The sequence below is a fragment of the Schistocerca serialis genome, chromosome 8 (genome assembly GCF_023864345.2).
Source record: "Schistocerca serialis cubense isolate TAMUIC-IGC-003099 chromosome 8, iqSchSeri2.2, whole genome shotgun sequence".
Taxonomy (NCBI): domain Eukaryota; kingdom Metazoa; phylum Arthropoda; class Insecta; order Orthoptera; family Acrididae; genus Schistocerca; species Schistocerca serialis.
In genome coordinates, this window is record NC_064645.1 from 293,791,070 (window position 1) to 293,812,912 (window position 21,843).

A 21,843-nucleotide genomic window follows, 5' to 3' on the forward strand; every position below is an offset into this window, starting at 1 on the left:
TCACCTACAGACGCCATTTTGAAACTGTCCTGCAGCTACGCTGTCTATTGGAAGTGGCGGAAACTTGGCGCGCTCACTCAGGAGACTTCAAATAATGCATACGTAACGTTTCGCACTTCTAGCATTGTTTTCAGCTGAGAAAAAATGCGGTACATTACTGTTGTGTACATAGTTCCGCGTAGTCAGTGCGTACACAACTTTCCCACCAGAGCGCGCCCCGCTAAGCACAAAAGCGCAGGTGCAGCGCTCGTCCGTCTCCGCACTACGAGATGGCGCTGCCATAGAGACGGACCAAATTCTGCTTCCGCCGATCCGCGTATTAATATGTAACGCAGCCAATGAGATTGCTGCTAACGTAGAACCTTTTCTCCTCGCGGATCACACTCGCGCAGTGATACATGAACGCGCGAGGTATTATAAGGAGTGCACAGACCTCCGATTAGTCAGTCTGCATTTGCCTGCACTAGTCTGTACCAGTCTGCATTAGTCTGTACCAGTCTATAGTCAAGTTCCAGTCTGCACCTAATAAGGTTACCATATTCCTGTACATAGCCACGAAGATAAATGTATAGACACTTTTGTCAAGTATCAGAGATATATGTGAGAATAAGATTAACATACCAATACCAAAGGAACTTCAGATTGTCAATTGTAAATAGCATCCAGAACCAAGTTAAGTAATTTTTATGCTTGTTATTATTTTAATAAATGTGTGTGAAAATTAATCAAGTTCTGTTTAAAGTTGGTCACCGTCAATCTGCTACTCTAAGCGTGCAAGTGTAATTTCTATCGTCTGACCTAATGGCAGAAAATAAACACGCCACGATAAGACCACGAGACATACTGCTGACACTCGCCTACTTCGTTAGAGCGACAAGTCAAATAATCTGATGGTGTGTGTACCGAAGGTCTTACAGTACGCACACCACAGTTACTTTCTGGGCAACCCTCGTATTTTCCACATCGTGGAACGATCACATAAGTAATGTTGTGGGCAGAGCCAACCAAAGACTGCGATTCATTGGCAGAACACTTAGAAGGTTCAACAGGTGTGCTTACACCACACTTGTCTGCCCTATTGTGGAGTATTGCTGTGTGGTGTGGGATCCGCATCAGATTGGACTGACGGATGACATCGAAAGTACAAAGAAGGACAGGTCGTTTTGCATTACTGCGAAGTAGGGGAGATAGTGCCACAGACATGATACGTGAATTGGAGTGGCTATCATTAAAACAAAGGCGTTTTTCGTTACGACGGGATATTCTCATGAAATTTCAATCACCAATTTTCTCCTCCGATTGCGAAAACATTCCGTTGGCACTCACTTACATAGGGAAAAATGATCACCACGATAAAATAAGGGAAATCACAGCTCGTACAGAAAAATTTAAGTGCTTATTTTTCCCGCGCGCCGTTCGAGAGTGGTACGGCAGAGAGAAAGCTTGAAGGTGGTTCATTGAACCCTCTGCCAGGCACTTTATTGTGAATAGCAGAGTAATCACGTAGATGTAGATATAGGTTTTGTCAGCTCTTTCATTTATCAGTATTTATTTATGGTTTTCTCTTTTTCCCTTCACATAAGTAGTCAACTGTACATTAAGCAACAGACTGATTGGAAGATGTTGTGGGTGATGGAAACGAGACGTACAGTGACGAGATATTTTTCACTTTTTGCACAGCAATATAGATGATCTTGTGATGGAAATGAGCAAAGGTTTCTTTGTTGTTACAGGAGAGCCTGATGCGCGTTCGGCCAGCCTCCAGGGCCTTCCAGCGGTCTGGCAGCTTCATCTCCTTCCGCAGGAGCAGCCTCGGCTTTGACAAGATGAAGGTATGCCTATATGCAGAAGCTGTTCATACATCATACACTGGCCGCCCGGATGGTTGGCCTGTAGTAGTAGAATAAGTATATATTTATATGAATGGAAATGAACAAGAATGACAAAATGAAACGCTACACCGTGAATATACTAGAGTCCAGACGTAACTAAGAATTAGAGTTTGATTTCATGTTTATAGACTGAAGTGTGTGTTTGTACCAAGGCCAGGAATCGAACAAGGGCCTCCTACTGATTAGGCAGGTGTGCTAGCCACAAAGCCACCTTGCTATAGCGGTTTGCACAACTGCGTGGATTACTCTGGCATGCCTCCCTCCTTGATCCAAATTCTCACTACTACTCCAGTCTACTTTAAACTCCCCCGTACACACGAAGGATCTGGGACAGTGTTCTTCTGACTGTGCAGTTCTTGCAGGACACCCTTCGACCATTCATTTGCACTTTTGCAACATTAGATATTTGGTCGTAACATGTACGTTACTCATACCTTATAATCAAGCGCGTATTAACTAACTCTGCACTGCAGTCATTATGTCTTTGTCTCATTAGCAGTCTCAGATAATGCTTAACCTACATTAGCGGAACAATTTGTCATTATTTACCTTAGCCCATACGACGAGAAAGTAGTTTTACAAGTTGACAGCGCGCAAACCGAAATCACCTCATATTACGTACTCGTGGTTACGGCTCCTCGCTGAATTTCGTTAAGACTTTCAGCAAGTTCTTCACCTGTTGATACTGGCCGTATACACAGGATTTTGTAATAAACTTTTAGTCCTCGTTGAACTGTTAGCTACATATTATTGGAACTCTTATTCGATGTCCAAGTTATTAAAAAAACTGAAATGTTTTATATAAATTGTAGCAAATGTAACATTTACTTTGCCCTGTTGCCTCTAACTGGCACAGATCTCACCCCAAACAAAGGAATGCAATACTATTTACGGGATGTTTCATTGTTCCCACCATATATAACGACCGTCACAAACAAATTATTTCAGTTTAACAAAAATATTTTATTAACCTCCTTAGGTTTAATCAATATGGTGCTTGCTGTTAAGCTAGTTGTATCTTACTTGGAAGACTGAACGCTATTAGTGACGGTGGTACAGGGAGCTATTTTTTCCTACCTAGTGAGTAGGTAAACTAATGTATGGTAATAAGTCTACAAACATACGATATCAGAGCAGCTATTTTTGTATGTGCAGTGGACCCAATGTCAGTCGCTGAGGAATTTGTTGATGTTGGTTATGTCAACGTTTATGATTTCTTTCTTGTATCATACAAATCATTTTTAAGAGTGGGCACCGGCAAAGAAGTAGGCATGACAAAACTGATAGGAAACTACCATAAAACTAATTTTATGAGTACAGACACTGAATATTTAAGTAATTTTTTGTATTTTTGCAAAGGATTCTCGTGCCGCTTATCACTATGTGATCCAGTGATTCATGCAACCATAGTTACCCAGTTACTGGCGTCTGTTACCCAAATAATAATTAGAATATTAAATAAATAAGTAGTACAGTGAATAGCATGAAGACAACAAAAAACCTTGTTCAAGTTACACTTGTACAGATTTGTAAATTGATAGATTTTCGTATCGAAGTGTTAATGTACCTGCTTGAGCCCTTTGTTGCCGTAAAATTACATTACAGTGAACAATCCGATTGCTCGATAAGTATAACAGCGAGTCTCTTCAAGATCAGTGGTGAATGTTTCAACTACAGTGCTATTAGCAGTCTGTGATATACCACAAATAATCCACAGAGAATCGTGAATTGTAACATTCACGGCACATTTATGCATAAATTTTTCCCAGTTACGTACAAAATATTTTATTTACCTTGTGCTAGTCGTATTTCTTCATTGCAAGCTTGTTTCGGGTAGTATGCCATCGTCAGTTGAACGTCTAACCTTCATATCAGCGCATCTTGGAGCGGATATATGTCTGGTGACAAGTTGTATAAATCACAGATAATGTGGCATTTCTCCCTCCTTTGATGCATTATGTTTACAGAGTATTACTGAGTGAGTTTGCTTTAATCGTCACCAGTTTTGAAGAGTAAATATTCACTATATGTCTCAGTGCGTCCGTCCTTTGAGTAATGTCTGCACAACTGCAGTAACTGTCCTGTTCTATATACACTCCTGGAAATGGAAAAAAGAACACATTGACACCGGTGTGTCAGACCCACCATACTTGCTCCGGACACTGCGAGAGGGCTGTACAAGCAATGATCACACGCACGGCACAGCGGACACACCAGGAACCGCGGTGTTGGCCGTCGAATGCCGTTAGCTGCGCAGCATTTGTGCACCGCCGCCGTCAGTGTCAGCCAGTTTGCCGTGGCATACGGAGCTCCATCGCAGTCTTTAACACTGGTAGCATGCCGCGACAGCGTGGACGTGAACCGTATGTGCAGTTGACGGACTTTGAGCGAGGGCGTATAGTGGGCATGCGGGAGGCCGGGTGGACGTACCGCCGAATTGCTCAACACGTGGGGCGTGAGGTCTCCACAGTACATCGATGTTGTCGCCAGTGGTCGGCGGAAGGTGCACGTGCCCGTCGACCTGGGACCGGACCGCAGCGACGCACGGATGCACGCCAAGACCGTAGGATCCTACGCAGTGCCGTAGGGGACCGCACCGCCACTTCCCAGCAAATTAGGGACACTGTTGCTCCTGGGGTATCGGCGAGGACCATTCGCAACCGTCTCCATGAAGCTGGGCTACGGTCCCGCACACCGTTAGGCCGTCTTCCGCTCACGCCCCAACATCGTGCAGCCCGCCTCCAGTGGTGTCGCGACAGGCGTGAATGGAGGGACGAATGGAGACGTGTCGTCTTCAGCGATGAGAGTCGCTTCTGCCTTGGTGCCAATGATGGTCGTATGCGTGTTTGGCGCCATGCAGGTGAGCGCCACAATCAGGACTGCATACGACCGAGGCACACAGGGCCAACACCCGGCATCATGGTGTGGGGAGCGATCTCCTACACTGGCCGTACACCACTGGTGATCGTCGAGGGGACACTGAATAGTGCACGGTACATCCAAACCGTCATCGAACCCATCGTTCTACCATTCCTAGACCGGCAAGGGAACTTGCTGTTCCAACAGGATAATGCACGTCCGCATGTATCCCGTGCCACCCAACGTGCTCTAGAAGGTGTAAGTCAACTACCCTGGCCAGCAAGATCTCCGGATCCGTCCCCCATTGAGCATGTTTGGGACTGGATGAAGCGTCGTCTCACGCGGTCTGCACGTCCAGCACGAACGCTGGTCCAACTGAGGCGCCAGGTGGAAATGGCATGGCAAGCCGTTCCACAGGACTACATCCAGTATCTCTACGATCGTCTCCATGGGAGAATAGCAGCCTGCATTGCTGCGAAAGGTGGATATACACTGTACTAGTGCCGACATTGTGCATGCTCTGTTGCCTGTGTCTATGTGCCTGTGGGGCTGTCAGTGTGATCATGTGATGTATCTGACCCCAGGAATGTGTCAATAAAGTTTCCCCTTCCAGGGACAATGAATTCACGGTGTTCTTATTTCAATTTCCAGGAGTGTATATACATAATCATCAGCCAGTCTGATCACTTGGTGATTTCGATTACTTGGTGACGTCGCCTTTTTGAGTCGGCTGACAGCATAGGGTCTCTGCAGGTTCTTCCATTCGTGCCGGTCTTGAGCTTCCCGTTGCCACTTCAATATCTTTCATAAGTCTCTGTACCATCTCTCCGGTGGTCTTCCCTTTCGCCTTTTTTGGTAAATTCGACTCTAACATTTGTTTTGGCCACCTGCCATTTTTTCTTCGAACGACGTGACCAGCCCACGGTCATTTCAAGAGCATTAACTCTTTCCACTTTGTCACTGACCTTTGCTGTCTGTTTGATATCAACTGCTTTCATTCTTTCTTTGTGTAGCTCAACATTGATCTTTCCATTCCTCTTCTGGCTGCTGTTAGTCTACTAACAATGAATTCAATCAATGTCCACGTCTCTCAGCCATAAGTTAATACTGACAGTATACATTGGTGAAAAACTGTTTTCTGCAGCTCTGCGGACATCTTAGACTTCAGAATTGATGAGTATCTTCCAAGTTTTTGGTCTCCTTTCGTATTTAGCAGCTGACCCAGATTGGCATATTCTGTGCACCCTTTTCACTTGCGTACTTCCAACAGATATATTTCCCCTGGCTGTCCATTCATTCATCATGATCTTGATTCTATCAGAATCTATTTTTAGGCCAACTTAAGAGCAGACTAACGCAAGTACACTAAACAGTACTTCAAGTTCTTCTATATTATCTGCAGATAGAACATTATCATCAGCAAACCTCAGACTATTTGATCTCTTTCCCTGAATTTGGGTTCCCTCTGTTCTCCGATCCACTGTAGACTTTTCTTTGTCGAGGACTACTGAAAATAGTTCTGGAGATAAACAGTTACCTTTCATTAACCCATTTCGATGGGAAATTCATTGATTTCTTCAACTACATTCACACACGCTATGGAGGTTTAAATGTGTTGTACAAGACTTTAGCATAGGCCTGTTCTATTATAAATTACAAATTTATAAGAGCAATCTCTCCCTTTTTCTTAGGTTCCTTTCAGGCAATCATAGAAGGAATCTATCTCTTCATCGGGATGACTAGAAGTAAGTGCATATGTTTGAACTATCTGGATTTTATAACTTCGTGATATTTTGAGGACCAAAATCGCTACTAAGCTTGCAGTTCATTTTAATACTGCTATTTTGTCTAATATGATTTTGTTCCCTAAAAGCCTGATTGCATTTAGTTTCCCATTTGGTTTACCACAGTAATAGAAGATATTTCCCAAATTCCGTCAAAGGCAGTTTTCACTTTTACGACGTACTTTACTTAAGCCAACAATGCTCCAGTTAATTTTTCCTAATTCCTGTTCTATTTCTGTCGATGTCTCGTCTCCCATTGGCGAATGACAATTATATGTGCGTATTTGAAAGCACTGGTTCTCTGATTTTATTTAGGATTTTGTGACATTAATATAGCTCTCACCTGGAGATCCAAATATGGGGCTAATTTAAACCCGGAACACTCGCCCTTGGCTAGCCACTCGTCTGGAGTACAGACGCCACCCATGTTTCGCCGGGTTCGACTATATCTGCAAGGGTTTCCACGATATATGTGTCGTTAACTACCTCAAATCTCATTGAACAGAAAGACTAGCATAACTTAATCCTGCCATTAGAAAAGATACCTGATGCTTTGGTATAACAGTCCTGACAGGACTTTCTGCTCTGTTCCTATTTCAGGATATTTTTACACAGCGCTCTTCGAGCATGGAATGCATGTCTGCACGTTAGTGTAAGATTTTTGCTTTTCTTTCGTTCCTTTCGTGAAAGAGACTTATCTTTGTCCTCGCCTTTTCCAGTTACTCAGCGCGGCAGCAGGCAGCAGCATCTATCCTGCTAGCAGGCGTCATCTTCGCTAATGCTGAGCTTCTTCATACTACTGCGGAAAATCGTCAACCAGGTCGTCTGAGGTCTTCTTATCCGTTTATCTTTTTTGGCCATGGCAAGGCAATTCTCACGAGATGATGTTCACGTGTTCGTGTCACGTCACCATGCCATCTGAGCCTTATGATTTCACTGCGCGCTTTGTCTTCCGGCGCTATTCCTCCGTTAGTTGTAATTTCTGTTGTATGAAGCTTCTGCTTCGCACTCATTTCTGACGCCCAGAATTCACTGCCATACAATAGTGCTGGTCTTACAGCAGTTTTATAAATTTTGCCTTTGTCTTGTATGGGCATTTTTGCGTATCTGGAAACACTGACAGGATAAGACACTTGTTCGATGCGATGGTATTCTATGTGTTATGTCTGCTTGAACTATTTCTTGCTCTGATATTACCGATCCCAGATATAAAAAATTTCAGCTCTTGGAAGTGTGACGTCATCAAGGTTTCAAACGGTTCAAATGGCTCTGAGCACTATGGGACTTAACATCTGAGGTCATCAGTCCCCTAGAACTTAGAACTACTTAAACCTAACTAACCTAAGGACGCCACACACATCCATGCCCGAGGAAGGATTCGAACCTACGACCGTAGCGGTCACGCGGTTTCAGACTGAAGAGCCTAGAACCGTTCGGCCACAGTGGCCGGTCCCTATTATTTTTCGTTACGGTCGTCTTCTGTGACCGTCTGTCATCATTCAGCACACACTTTTGTCCACGTTGCGACTTAGCGAATGATGTTTTTCCGCTTTCTCTGTAGGCGCTACAAATCTTCGATACGATATTTCTTGAAACGTGAAACAGTTCGGCTACTGTCGTTATGGCAGCATCCATCACACGAGAACCAACACTTTCCCTACATTCGAAGTCACTTAGCTCCGACGTAATGCACTCCCAACTAAACAGAACAGTGTTCTGACCACAACTGATACTTGCAACATATTGAGGACATTTCACAGGTGCCGTTCGAGGTCAAACACAGCAGCGCAACTTGAAGGCTTGGCTAGCGTCTCCATTTATGTTCAAGCATGCATTTCTTGCAGTTTTCACGCATTTTTGTCCAACCCCTGTTCCTCTGTGGTTACATAATTCATGACGACGTTAAAGGACTGTAGATTGACGGAGATTTCTGATGCACACGTGGATTAACATCAAAGCGTTTTGATATGACTGCAGGACTTCTGACACTAGCTTGGAAATTGTTGTAAATGTCCATAATGATTAGTTTATAGTACCGCAGGCCTTGATGTGTACGAAGTGCTTGCCATTTAATGTCCGTGAAACTTGATCAGAAACCGTTTCTAGATCTATAAAGACCAACCAGAGATTTTGCTTGTTTCCTCCAGGTTTTTCCATTACTAGTATTATTGCATCAATTGGTTGCGTATTTCCTTTTATGTTGTGAATCCAAACTAAATTTCTATTGACAAGATAAGATGGCTGAGGCGTTATTCAAGGACTCTTTTCCAAATTTTAAGAGTACGGTATAAAAGTTTTGTGCCCCTGGAGATTGCACTGTCATTGCTCCTATATCTACATCTACATCTATCATCCGCAACCAACTCTCTGTGTGTGATGGAGGGTACTTAGCGTACGACTGTCTGTTACTTCCCCCCTTTTCCTCTTTCAGTCGCCAGTGATTCGCAGGAAGAACTATTGCCAATAAGTCTCTGTACCGACTCTAATCCCTCCAATTTTAATTTCAAGTTCCTTTTGCAAGCTATGCATACAAATGACTCTCAGTCTGGTAACTGCCCTTTCTGCGATTATTTTTATGTGGTCGTTCCACTTACCACGGGTCCGTACGCATACTCCTAGATATTTTACGTAAGGCAAATCTACTAGTGATTGTTTTGCATTCGTGTGATTATACAATAATGGTTCTTTCTATGTACACGTAATACGTCACATTTGTTTATGTTGAGGGTCAAATGCCGTTCTCTGCACTAAGCATCAGTCCTCTGCCGGTCTTCCTGCATTTCGTTGCAATTTTGTAGCGCCGGCCGGTGTGGCCGAGCGGTTCTAGACGCTTCAGTCTGGAACCGCGCAACCGATACGGTCGCAGGTTCGAATCCTGCCTCGGGCCTGTATGTGTGTGATGCCTTTAGGTTGGTTAGGTTTAAGTAGTTCTACGCTCTAGGGGACTGATGACCACAGATGTTAAGTCCCATAGTGCTCAGAGCCAGAGCCCTGTGTGTAACAGAATCATTTGCGAAAAGCCTCGTGGCACTTTCGACGTCTACTAACTCCTACATAAGTATTGTGAAAAGTAATCGAACTATAACACTCCATTGGAGGTAACTTTCACGGCTGAAGAGTTCCGTCCGTTGAGAATGACAGGCTGTGTTCTGTTTGCTAGAAAGCCTTCAGTCCACCCACACGGTTAATCTTATATTCCATACGCTCCTATTTTGTTGGTTAGGCGGCAGAGCAGAACTGTATAGAAAACGCCACGGAAGTTCCTCGCTGGACGCCCGTATCTACTTCTGTCTGACTTCGTGGAGGAGGGGAACAAGCTCGGTCTCATATGAGTGCTGATTTAGGAATCCATGTTGCTTGCTACAGAGGAGAGTATCGATCTCGAGAAGTGTCATAATACGCTAGCATAAATTTGTTCCAAAATGCTAAGACAGACCAAAGTCAGAGATATATGCTTACAGTTTCGTGCGTTTGTTGGACGACCCTTTTTAAAAACGGGAACGACTTGTGTTTTTTTTCCAATTACAGGAAAATTTCTTTCCTTCAAAGACCTACGGCACACTGCTACTAGAAAACGGCAAGTTCTTTCGGATACTTTGTGTAGAATAGAGTTGGTACCGCGTCAGATTCAGTTGCCTTCTCCAGGCGTTTGGTATATCCTTGCTTTTCAGGGTGTTGTTAAGTAGTTTTGCAAACCGTATCTCACCAATATCTTTCAGTGTTTTCCACACATCAGCGGGTATTTGGTGCCACTCGCTTTTTTGTTCCTCATTTCGCGTAGTACTCGTTTGAGCTTTTCTGAACATGACTAACTTATAAATAATTGAACGGATGCTCTCAAGTGGCCAAACGATTTTATATTGTACTCGAATTCTCGAAAAGTCCTTGCAGCATTTATCAGTCGTGCTGCATGACCTCTCTATGCTGGATAGTACAGAGTAGTCTGAAATTCAGCAGGGAACAATGACGAGCAACATGGTGTTCAGATATTCTAACCTGTTTTCTCACTTCCTCACTAACGCCTTTGTAGCGGAAATTTGATTCAGACGTTAGCGCTTTAAAATGAGCGTCTCTTGTTCCGAACATAAATTTAGGAAGCTTTATCGGTTGTCATTAAGAAAAAAGGAAAGCGACAAAAATTAATGTGTTCACGACAGACAGCTACAGGATAGGAATGTTGACACAAATATGAAGAAAACGCTTAGTGAACAACCTGCTGAATATTGAAAATCATATCAACTTCAGTAAATTATCCAATGCGGAAAATAGGCCGATGAGAAAGATCCAGCCAATTGCAGCTGCCGGCGTACAAACCAAACACATTTGCATAACAGTGGGAACGTGTGTGCGACTGACAAACCTCTCGTACTGCACAAAAGGAATGTGAACAACTGACGCTTACTGCAACAATTATGGGTAAACATAAACGCGCAGTGAAATGCAAGTGATCAATAACCGCGCTGAAACAAACGAAATACGGGCAAAATTGCGACGTCGTGACAACACAAAACACCGTGAATGCTAAAACGGTCATAACTCGTTGTGTACAGTCAATAAACAACAAACAAGTGGGATTACGAACATAGAGCAAAATATTGGAACAGTAATGCTAAGTAAGGCAAAAAATAGATGTTGATATAAGGAATCGAACCAAGTTGCTGAAATATATGGAAAGTCGGGTGAAACTGAGTTAGAGATGTTATATCCTTAATTAAGAGTAAAAAAGAGGAAAATGGAACGAAATCTTAAAATACCGACTGGCGGGTAGTGACCCATGTTATTGCAACATTACGTGTTGCATTGACGCAAAGTTTTGTTGTTGAATAAGTGCTAAAATAGCTAATGTCTGTTTAACACTACCGAGCTTAATATGTAGGAGAGATAACAAGCTACGTAAACACGAAGTTCAAAATGACAGCAGAAACGCAAATATAGTCATTATCAGTTGTCAATAACTCACAGAAACAATAAGTAATTGCAGTGCATTTTTTTCACTCCTGCAGCTGAATATCTCATCTTACTTTGTGCGAATGCATGCAACTGCCACAACAAAGTGCATGTAAAAAACGTCCCGAGTTCGAGTCTCGGTCGGGCACACAGTTTTAATCTGCCAGGAAGTTTCATATCAGCGCACACTCCGCTGCAGAGTGAAAAATCTCATTCTGGAAAGTGCATGTATTAAATTAAACCACATATCATTTGTGTTGTATCTTCACCAAACGAATCGCAAAATACGCGCCATGTCATATTTCCTCTGCTGACTCAGTGAACTGAAATGAGCACTATGTAATTCGCCCGCCCCCCCCCCCCCCCCCCCCCCCCCGCACACACACAAAAGAAATGAACTGGAGTGTCTAAAATCGTGATCTTCGTACTTGGTAATGAGATCATCTGAAGGGATATCATGCTAAAAGGGCTAAATAAAGTCAACAAAACCAAACAGGCTCCCACACACCGAAATAAATTATGTAAAAATGGCATAGCACAAAGAAATACACACTTGAAAATGAGAATCATTTCCCGAAACGAGTCGTATAAAATTATGAATACCAGAAAATCGTGACTGGTTGCAGAAAAGTTATTTATAAACAAATCCAATGTTTTGCTGTTCAGTCCTATTGCTGTTCACTGTAAAACTGTTTGTGCCCCTCAGGTAGATATTTCATCATACTTCAGAGGTCTCCTTTCTTCTCTGTACCAGTGATCGTTTTCAAATATTCACTTCAACATCCTTTTTTCAACGCTTTTATCGTTTCTCACCCCTCGTTCCACCAAATGTCTTTATTACCTGAATTAATCGAAGCATGGTGGTTTTTACCCTTGCTAGTGTTAGTGATCACATCAGCTCTTTGCTGAAACTGGCTGCGTTTCATCTGAACCACTTGAAATGATTGCTTACTGCGAGCTATTGGTATGGTATTCATTGCAGCATCATGAACGAAATACTTCACCATCTTTGGCTCTGAGCACTATGGGACTGCACATCTATGGTCATCAGTCCCCTAGATCTTAGAACTACTTAAACCTAACTAACCTAAGGACATCACACAACACCCAGTCATCACGAGGCAGAAAATTCTTCATCTTTGCTGAGGCTTTCTTTTCGATTTAGCAGTTTTCTATTACTTCCCTTTGTTGAATTATTCATATTGTTTCATTATCCATTGTACCGCCGATGAAGACAAACAAGAGACAGGCTACAAAACGTCAGAAGCAAGTGGGTGTGTATCATCTCTATGTCCATTACTGTCAACCAGTGTAATGCATTCTGCACTTACGCTATTTAGCGTGAACAAATTATAGGTGTTGTCTCTCACACCATCTACCGGTCGTCGTATCACGACATTAGCCATCACCGGAGACAGCCGTTTGAGTATGTAAAAGCCCAGTTCACATACCACCTAACGAAGTAGGGAACACAATTTATGCAAATCTGGCTCTTAGTCGCTTTAGCATGGCAACCCTTCATTTACAAAAAATCCCTGCTCATCAGGACTTGTGTTTGAGGGAAACAGAAATTTACGTAACAAGTTCTGAGTTCTGTGACTATTATAAAAAAAAGGGCTGTATAATTTCCTTTACTTCAGCATTCTATTAAGCAATCTTTGCGATACCAAAGCGACTAAACCGTATATGTGTGAAATACTAACATGAATTTAAATGGGAAATGTGTAAAAATAAAGTTAGAGAAAGTAGGAAATACTTCAGCTTTCCAATTATCTGTGAAGGAAGTGCTGCCTTCTCGAAAATGACGTGGCAGTGTTTGCATTCTCATACACTGCAGGCTGTTTGTATCTAATGAATAAAAGGAACGTGACATTCCACACCAAATTATTTTCATTCGAAAATACGTACCTGTGTTGGATATTATAATGGAATGGAATTTGCTGTTTTTAGAGCTCTTGCTCCTATGATTAATCAAGTGTTGATGGAGGATTTTTGTACATGTAAATATATATCCCATATAATTTTTAACTTCTTGAATGGATTTCCACGTAGGTTTCGTCGAAGTTGTTATGGCTCATCTTGTTAATTCCAGGGTGATTCCACTTTGACTGCTAGAAGGTCCAGATCTGTATTTTAGCAATATTTGAAGACCGAAAAAATGCGTTTTTCAGGAAATTCTTAATGATCAAACAATCCCAGATCAGAACAATGGTATGGTAGAAATAATTTTTGACTTTGTGTTCACGATCCACATTTTTATAAAACTTCCTGTAAATTCACATATACTTCTTCTTAACTGTCACATCATCAAGAAAAAAGTTTTGTATCATCTTCATATATTTAATTTCCACTTTAACCAAACACAAGACTTGACTGTTCTTTTACAAAGCGAAATAACAACTTAACTTCTGCAAAGTGAAACAAAGACCGCTCTGTGCGCATTCGCGCCAAAACGGTTACAAGTAAGTCAAAGATTATGACAGTCTCACAAAAATGAATACACACAAGAACCATATCACTGTAATATATCGATACATCGGAGTACCTATACATTAATAAAACCAAATGTGAATATTGTCACAAAAATATGTCTGTTACTTCGCAGAAAAGTAGTACGATGTTACTGGCATCGAGAACTGGGGTTGGAGTGCCGTAATGATCACATAAATAAAGAACCATTACACGCTGCACGGTGCTCGTTTAGAGCAACGTATCGTCTGGATAACGATGTATTCGCACACGATCATTGACCTGGTATGACAAGAAACGCGGTGCATCCGCTCAGTCCAACCTAGATGATCTTGTGCCCAGTGCAGTCGTAACTGTAATGTCGTAGTGTCAACATGGGATGGGAATACGTTTGGGGCAGTTCGCTGCGTAGCCCGTAACAATCGTTGTTCTCGCGGACTTTATGTGACTGGAAAAGAAATATGGGAAGATGACAGTGATACAAGAAATACCGTCTAACACACACCACAAGGCGGCTTGATGAGTACAGATGGAGTTGTCGGGCGGGAAGCGTCAACTATAAGCAATTTTAATCAGACTGTAGGTGTACTTAAGGCTACTTAAAAACTGATGAATCAGATCGTGGTACCCAACATTACGAACATATCTATGAGTTCGTAGTTTTCTTTAAGAATCTACATCTACATTTATACTCCGCAAGCCACCCAACGATGTGTGGCGGAGGGCACTTTACGTGTCACTGCATTACCTCCCTTTCCTGTTCGAGTCGCGTGTGGTTCGCGGGAAGAACGACTGCCAGAAAGCCTCCGTGCGCGCTCGAATCTCTCTAATTTTGCATTCGTGATCTCCTCGGGAGGTATAGGTAGGGGGAAGCAATATATTCGATACCTCATCCAGAAACGCACCCTCTCGAAACCTGGACAGCGAGCTACACCGCGATGCAGAGCGCGTCTCTTGCTGAGTCTGCCACTTGAGTTTGCTAAACATCTCCGTAACGCTATAACGCTTACCATATAACCCTGTGACGAAACGCGCCGGTGTTCTTTGGATCTTCTCTATCTCCTCTGTCAACCCGACCTGGTACGGATCCCACACTGATGAACAATACTCAAGTATAGGTCGAACGAGTGTTTTCTAAGCCACCTCCTATGTTGATGGACTACATTTTCTAAGGACTCTCCCAATGAATCTCAACCTGGTACCTAGACCGAGCGAGGTGGCGCAGTGGTAGCACATTGGACTCGCATTCGGGAGGACGACGGTTCAATCCCGCGTCCGGCCATCCTGATTTAGGTTTTCCGCGATTTCCCTAAATCGCTCCGGGCAAATGCTGGGATGGTTCCTTTCAAAGGGCACGGCCGACTTCCTTCCCCACCCTTCCCTACTCCGATGAGACCGATGACCTCGCTGTTTGGTCTCTTCCCCCAAAACAACTCAACCAGCCTTACCAACAATGAATTTTATATGATCATTCCACTTCAAATCGTTCCCTACGCATACTCCCAGATATTTTACAGAAGTAACTGCTACCAGTGTTTGTTCCGCTATCATATAATCATACAGTAAAGAATCTTTCTTTCTATGTATTCGCAATACATTACATTTGTCTATGATATGGGACAGTTGTCACTCTCTGCACCAAGTGCCTATCCGCTGCAGATCTTCCAGCATTTCGCTGCAATTTTCTAATGCTGCAACTTCTCTGTATACTACAGCATCATCCGCAAAAAGCCGCATGGAACTTCCGACACTATCTACTAGGTCATTTATATATACTTTGAAAAGCAATGGTCCCATAACACTCCCCTGTGGCACGCCAGAGGTTACTTTAACGTCTGTAGACGTCTCTCCATTGAGAACAACATGCTGTGTTCTGTTTGCTAAAAACTCTTCAATCCAGCCACACTGCTGGTCTGATATTCCGTAGGCTCTTACTTTGTTTATCAGGCGACAGTGCGGAACTGTATCGAACGCCTTCCGGAAGTCAAGGAAAATGGCATTTACCTGGGAGCCTGTATCTAATATTTTCTGGGTCTAATGAACAAATAAAGCGAGTTGGGTCTCACACGATCGCTGTTTCCGGAATCCATGTTGATTCCCACAGAGTAGATTCTGGGTTTCCAAAAACGACATGATACGCGAGCAAAAAACATGTTCTAAAATTCTACAACAGATCGACGTCAGAGATATAGGTCTATAGTTTTGCGCATCTGCTCGACGACCCTTCTTGAAGACTAGGACTACCTGTGCCCTTTTCCAATCATTTGGAACTTTCCGTTCCTCTAGAGACTTGCGGTACACGGCTGTTAAAAGGGGGGAAAGTTCTTTCGCGTACTCTGTGTAGAATCGAATTGATATCCCGTCAGGTCCAGTGGACTTTCCTCTGTTGAGTGATTTCGGTTGCTTTTCTATTCCTTGGACACTTATTTCGATGTCAGCTATTTTTTCGTTCGTGCGAGGATGTAGGGTTTCTTCTCGACCGTCACTCCAAGTGATGGAGTGAGATTTTGTTCCTGTCGTGTCGGTTCGTTGGACAATTTTTTTTAAACTTTAATAGAAGCGATACCGTGCAACATCAGACGTATGCCATATACTCGCGCTCTAGCTGTACTTAGAGTGGATATGTGGTCCAACAGGCCATGTACGAGAACAGCTACGTTCTGGACCCGAAAAAGCCGTTCAGCAGTGACCGCGTGTCCTTGCTGCTGCACGACCTACTCGAGGGGGAGGAGATGAGCTACCCGGAGCGCTACGACCCGGACAGCGCGCGTAAGCTGGCGCACGACGTCGCGGCGCAGCTGCGCGCCGGTATCAAGGACCTGGCGTTCGACAGGTAAGGCCTACCCCCCCCCCCCTCCCCTCTCCCTCCCTCCCACACCTCTTATTCTGACCCAAGCATCACGCTGACCATGCACTTCTTGAAGGGTCAGGGTATACATGGAGCCAGAATTAGGTTCTTCTAGAGGGATGGGTGGCGAGGGGGAGGGCGTGCGCAGGGGGGGGGGGGGGGGCAGGAAAGCTGTCAATGTTTTTTCTTCCCTCTCCTGCACCACCGATCCCTCTCCAAATGTGATTTGCTGTCACACAAACTTCTAACATACATCACTTGTTTAGGATTTAATAATAATACACTTCTGGCCATTAAAATTGCTACACTACGAGGATGACGTGCTACAGACGCGAAATTTAACAAACAGGAAGAAGATGCTGTGCTATGCAAATGATTTGCTTTTCAGAGAATTCACACAAGGTTGGCGCCGGTGGCGACACCTACAACGTGCCGACATGAGGAAAGTTTCCAACCGATTTCTCATACACAAACAGCAGTTGACTGGCGTTGCCTGGTGAAACGTTGTTGTGATGCCTCGTGTAAGGAGGAGACATGCGTACTATCACATTTCCGACTTTGATAAAGGTCGGATTGTAGCCTATCGCGATAGCGGTTTATCGTATCGCGACATTGCTGCTCGCGTTGGTCGAGATCTAATGACTGTCAGCAGAATATGGAATCGGTGGGTTCAGGAGGGTAATACGGAACGTCGTGCTGGATCCCAACGCCCTCCTATCACTAGCAGTCGAGAAGACAGGCATCTTATCCACATGGCTGTAACGGATCGTGCAGCCACGTCTCGATCCCTGGGTCAACAGATGGAGACTTTACAAGACGACAACCATCTCCACGAACAGTTCTACGACATTTCCAGCAGCATGGACTATCAGCTAGGAGACCATGGCTGCGGTTACCCTTGACGCTGCATCACAGACATGAGCGCCTGCGATGGTGTACTCAACGACGAACGTGGGTGCACGAATGGCAAAACGTCATTTTTTATGATGAATCCAGGTTCTGTTTACAGCATCATGATGGTCGCATCCGTGTTTGGCGACATCGCAGTGAACGCACATTGGAAGCGTGTATTCGTCATCGCCATACTGGCGTATCACCCGGCGTGATGGTATGGGATGCCATTGGTTACACGTCTCGGTCACCTGTTGTTCGCACTGACGGCACTTTGAACAATGGACATTACATTTCAGATGTGTTACGACCCGTGGCTCTAACCTTCATTCGATCCCTGCGAAATCCTACATTTCAGCAGAATAATGCACGACCGCATGTTGCAGGTCCTGTACGGGTCTTTCTGGATACAGAAAATGTTCGACTGATGCCTTGGCCAGCACATTCTCCAGATCTCTCACCAATTGAAAACGTCTGGTCAATGGTAGCCGAGCAACTGGCTCGTCACAATACGCCAGTCACTACTCTTGATGAACTGTGGTATCGTTTGAAGCTGCACGAGCAGCTGTACCTGTACATGTCATCCAAGCTCTGTTCGACTCAATGCGCAGGCGTATCAAGGCTGTTATTACGGTCAGAGGTGGTTGTTCTGGGTACTGATTTATTAGGATCTATGCACCCAAATTGCTTGCAAATGTAATCACATGTCAGTTCTAGTATAATATATTTGTTCAATGAATACCCGTTTAACATCTGAATTTCTTCTTGGTATTGCAATTTTAATGGCCAGTAGTGTATACTAAAACATATCAAAATGCGGGTCTCCCGCATCGTCCCCTATGCTCCTCGGAGTATGGGACCTTGTCATCATCAAATGAAACTGGTATGGGCATGCGCATTCAAATACAGAGATATGTAAACCGGCAGAATACAGCGCTGCTGTCAGCAACGTCTATATAAGGCAACAAGTGTCTGGCACAGTTGTTAGATAAGATACTGCTTCTACAATGGAAGGTTATCAAGATATAAGTGAGTGTGAACGTGGTGCTATAGTCGGCGCACGAGCGATGCGACACAGCATCTTCGAGGTAGCGAAAAAGTGAAGATTTTCTCGCACGACCATTTCACGAGTGTACCGTGAATATCAGGATCCGGTAAAACTTCAAATCTCCGACATCCCAGCGGCCGAAAAAGATCCTGCAAGAACGGGACCAACGACGACTTAAGAGAAACGTCCAACGCTACAGAAATACAACCCTCCCGAAAATTGCTCCAGATTTCAATGCTGGGCCATCACCAAACGTCAGAGGGCGAACCATTGAACGAAACGTCATCGATATGGCCTTTCGGAGCCGAAAGTCCACTCGTGTACCCTATGTTTGCACAACATAGAACTTTACGTCTCGCCTGGGACGTTCAGTGCCGACATTGGACTGTTCATGACTGGAAACATGTTGCTTGTTCGGACGAGTCTCGTTTCAAATTGTATCGAGCGGATGGACGTGTACGGATATGGAGACAACCTCATGAATCCATGGATCCCGCATGTCAGCAGGGGACTGTTCAAGCTATGGAGGCTCTGTAACAGTGTGGGGTGTGTGCAGTTGGAGCGATATGGGATCCATGATACGTCTATACACGACTCTGACAGGTGACACGTATATAAGCATCCTATCCTATTACCTGCATCCATTCATGTCTATTCTGCATTCCGATGGACTTGGGCAGTTCCAGCAGGAAAATGCGACACCCCACACGTCCCGAATTGCTACAGAGTGGCTCCAGGAACACTCTTCTGGCTTTAAACACTTCTACTGGCCACCAAACTCCCCACACATGAACATTATTGAGCATATCTGGGATGCCTTGCAACGTGCTGTTCAGAAGAGATCTCCAGCCCCTCATACTCTTACGGATTTATGGACATCCCTGTTGGATTCATAGTGTCGGTTCCCTCCAGCACTACTTCACACATTAGTCGACTCCGTGTCATGTTGTGCTGCGGCACTTCTGCGTGCCCGCAGCGGTCCTACAAAGTATTAGGCAGGTGTGCTAGTTTCTTTGCCTCTTCAGTGTGCATATACATATAATGTGTGTGTGTATGCGTTTGTATGTTTTCCACATCGCCTCCTAAACTGCTGGACCAATTTCAACCAAACATTGTACACTTAACCAAACATAGTACACTTATCACTTACTGTCTGGAAAGAATCGCTATGGGGATAAGACGTGTAGCCCATGACGCGCGAATATTTAGCTTTTATTCGTCGAATATTTCAGAATGAGCGCACTTACTGACTTACAACAAACTTGACATATAATTTCAAACCTTAACGAAACTTTTTTTCGCTGACAGCCAACACAATGAGATGAAAGGAAAAAAAAAATTAATGTTTACTACATTTTCTCAGCTGATGCAGTAAAACTACCACGAGACATGATGTTTTACTTCTTTACTAGTAACTGAATTCACGACACATTTTGCGGACAGTATTCACATATACCACGGACATATCAGCAGAATTAAATCGCTGTACGACACAAAGTTAAACAGATATGTGGTCATAAACACTGAAATGCGTGAGAAATTGCCGCATCATGCATTACGTTTAATTTTTTTACTTCTGTATGCCACTAAATATAGCCACACAAATAGATAATTGTGCGACACATAGTTCAAGAGATACGACGTCAAAAACACGGAGCTGCATGAAAATGAAACTGCAAGGTGGAATTCGTTGAGATACAGGTGAAATATATCCACAAATACGTGTGAAATATGTTAAATATATTTGGAATATATGTTACGTTAGTCCGCAGCTCGTGGTCTCGCGGTAGCGTTCTCGCTTGCCGAGCACGGGGTCCCGGGTTCGGTTCCCGGCGGGGTCAGGGATTTTTCCTGCCTCGAGAAGACTGGGTGTTGTCGTCTTCATCATCATCATTCATCCCCATTACGGTCGGAGGAAGGCAATGGCAAACCACCTCCACTAGGACCTTGCCTAGTAAGGCGGCGCGGATCTCCCGCGTCGCGTCCCCTACGCTCTGTAAAGAAGTATGGGACTCATCATCATCATATGTTACGTAAACATACATGGGCAAAGCCACAGGTGAAAAACTGCTCCTAAACCCCTGGACTGATTTCAGCCAAATTTGGTACATATATTACTTACTATCTGGAAAGAAATACTGTGGGGGAGGGAGGGGGGTTCAGAACAACAGTCTCCTATTGAGGTAGGGGCGGTAACGAGGAGAGGCGAGGGGATAGGGGGAGATGGACAGACAGAGGGCGGGAAGGAGGAAATAGACAGAGAGAAGGAAAAGGAGGAAACACATTAAAAGAAGATTGGAATAAACACATACTCTTGTTTCATACAAAAACATTGATGCGACAGCTAGAAAAAGCAATAAGGTCATGGGAAAAATAAGTAAAAGGTATAACCACTGACAGACTACGTGAAAATAAAATTCATTTATAATGTTTGGCTTATGCAGGCGATCAAGCAATCTTTTAAAACAACACAGAAGAGTTGATTAACACTCCGAAAAAACGCCGTGAACTAGGAGCTAAAAGCGCGCTGGAAATTTCTTGTGAGAAAGCCCAGTACGTGGTAGGTTCTCCTCCATACGTAGATAGGCAACCCACATATACACAATTTGAGAAAAATGTCTCAAGTACCCGAATTTAAATACCTATCAGCAGTCATCCAACTCTCTGGATTAAATTGAGAAAGCAAACCGAGACACATTATTAAACTACAAAAAGCTTATACAAGGTGATTCACTAACCATTGCCACCTAGAATAACTCCGAAAGTATGACAGGAGCTGAAATGTTTGTGGGACAAAAGGTACATGGGACAACGGGGGCCATAATATGATGTTAGGTTTTTGTTGCTAGGTGGGGTCGTTTCAGAGATATGAAGGTCAACTTTTGTTTTTTTTTAATGGGGTGCTATAGTTTGGTACTTATTTTCTGGTAGCCGCTATTGAGACGAATCCAACGATGTGTAACAGTATGGTCTTTGCAGGTCAACGAAGGTCACAAAGGTGGCATTAACGTCCATTTACAGAAGGTGTTCGAAGTGATGACCATTGGTATCAATTCAGTGTTGCAATCTTGTTATCATGGATTGAGTGGCATATCGGCACTTATC

General features: G+C 43.8%; 1 protein-coding gene across 1 annotated transcript in view; it reads left to right on the forward strand.

Moving 5' to 3' along the window:
* Nucleotides 1–16,788, forward strand: part of LOC126416973 (skin secretory protein xP2-like) — a 162,166-nt gene extending 145,378 nt beyond the window's left edge. The window contains exons 3-4 of the mRNA XM_050084855.1: nt 1,734–1,832; nt 16,588–16,788. Of these exons, the coding sequence (XP_049940812.1) occupies nt 1,734–1,832; nt 16,588–16,788 (300 nt within the window). The remainder of the gene's footprint in view (nt 1–1,733; nt 1,833–16,587) is intronic.
* The last annotated feature ends 5,055 nt before the right edge of the window (nt 16,789–21,843 follow it).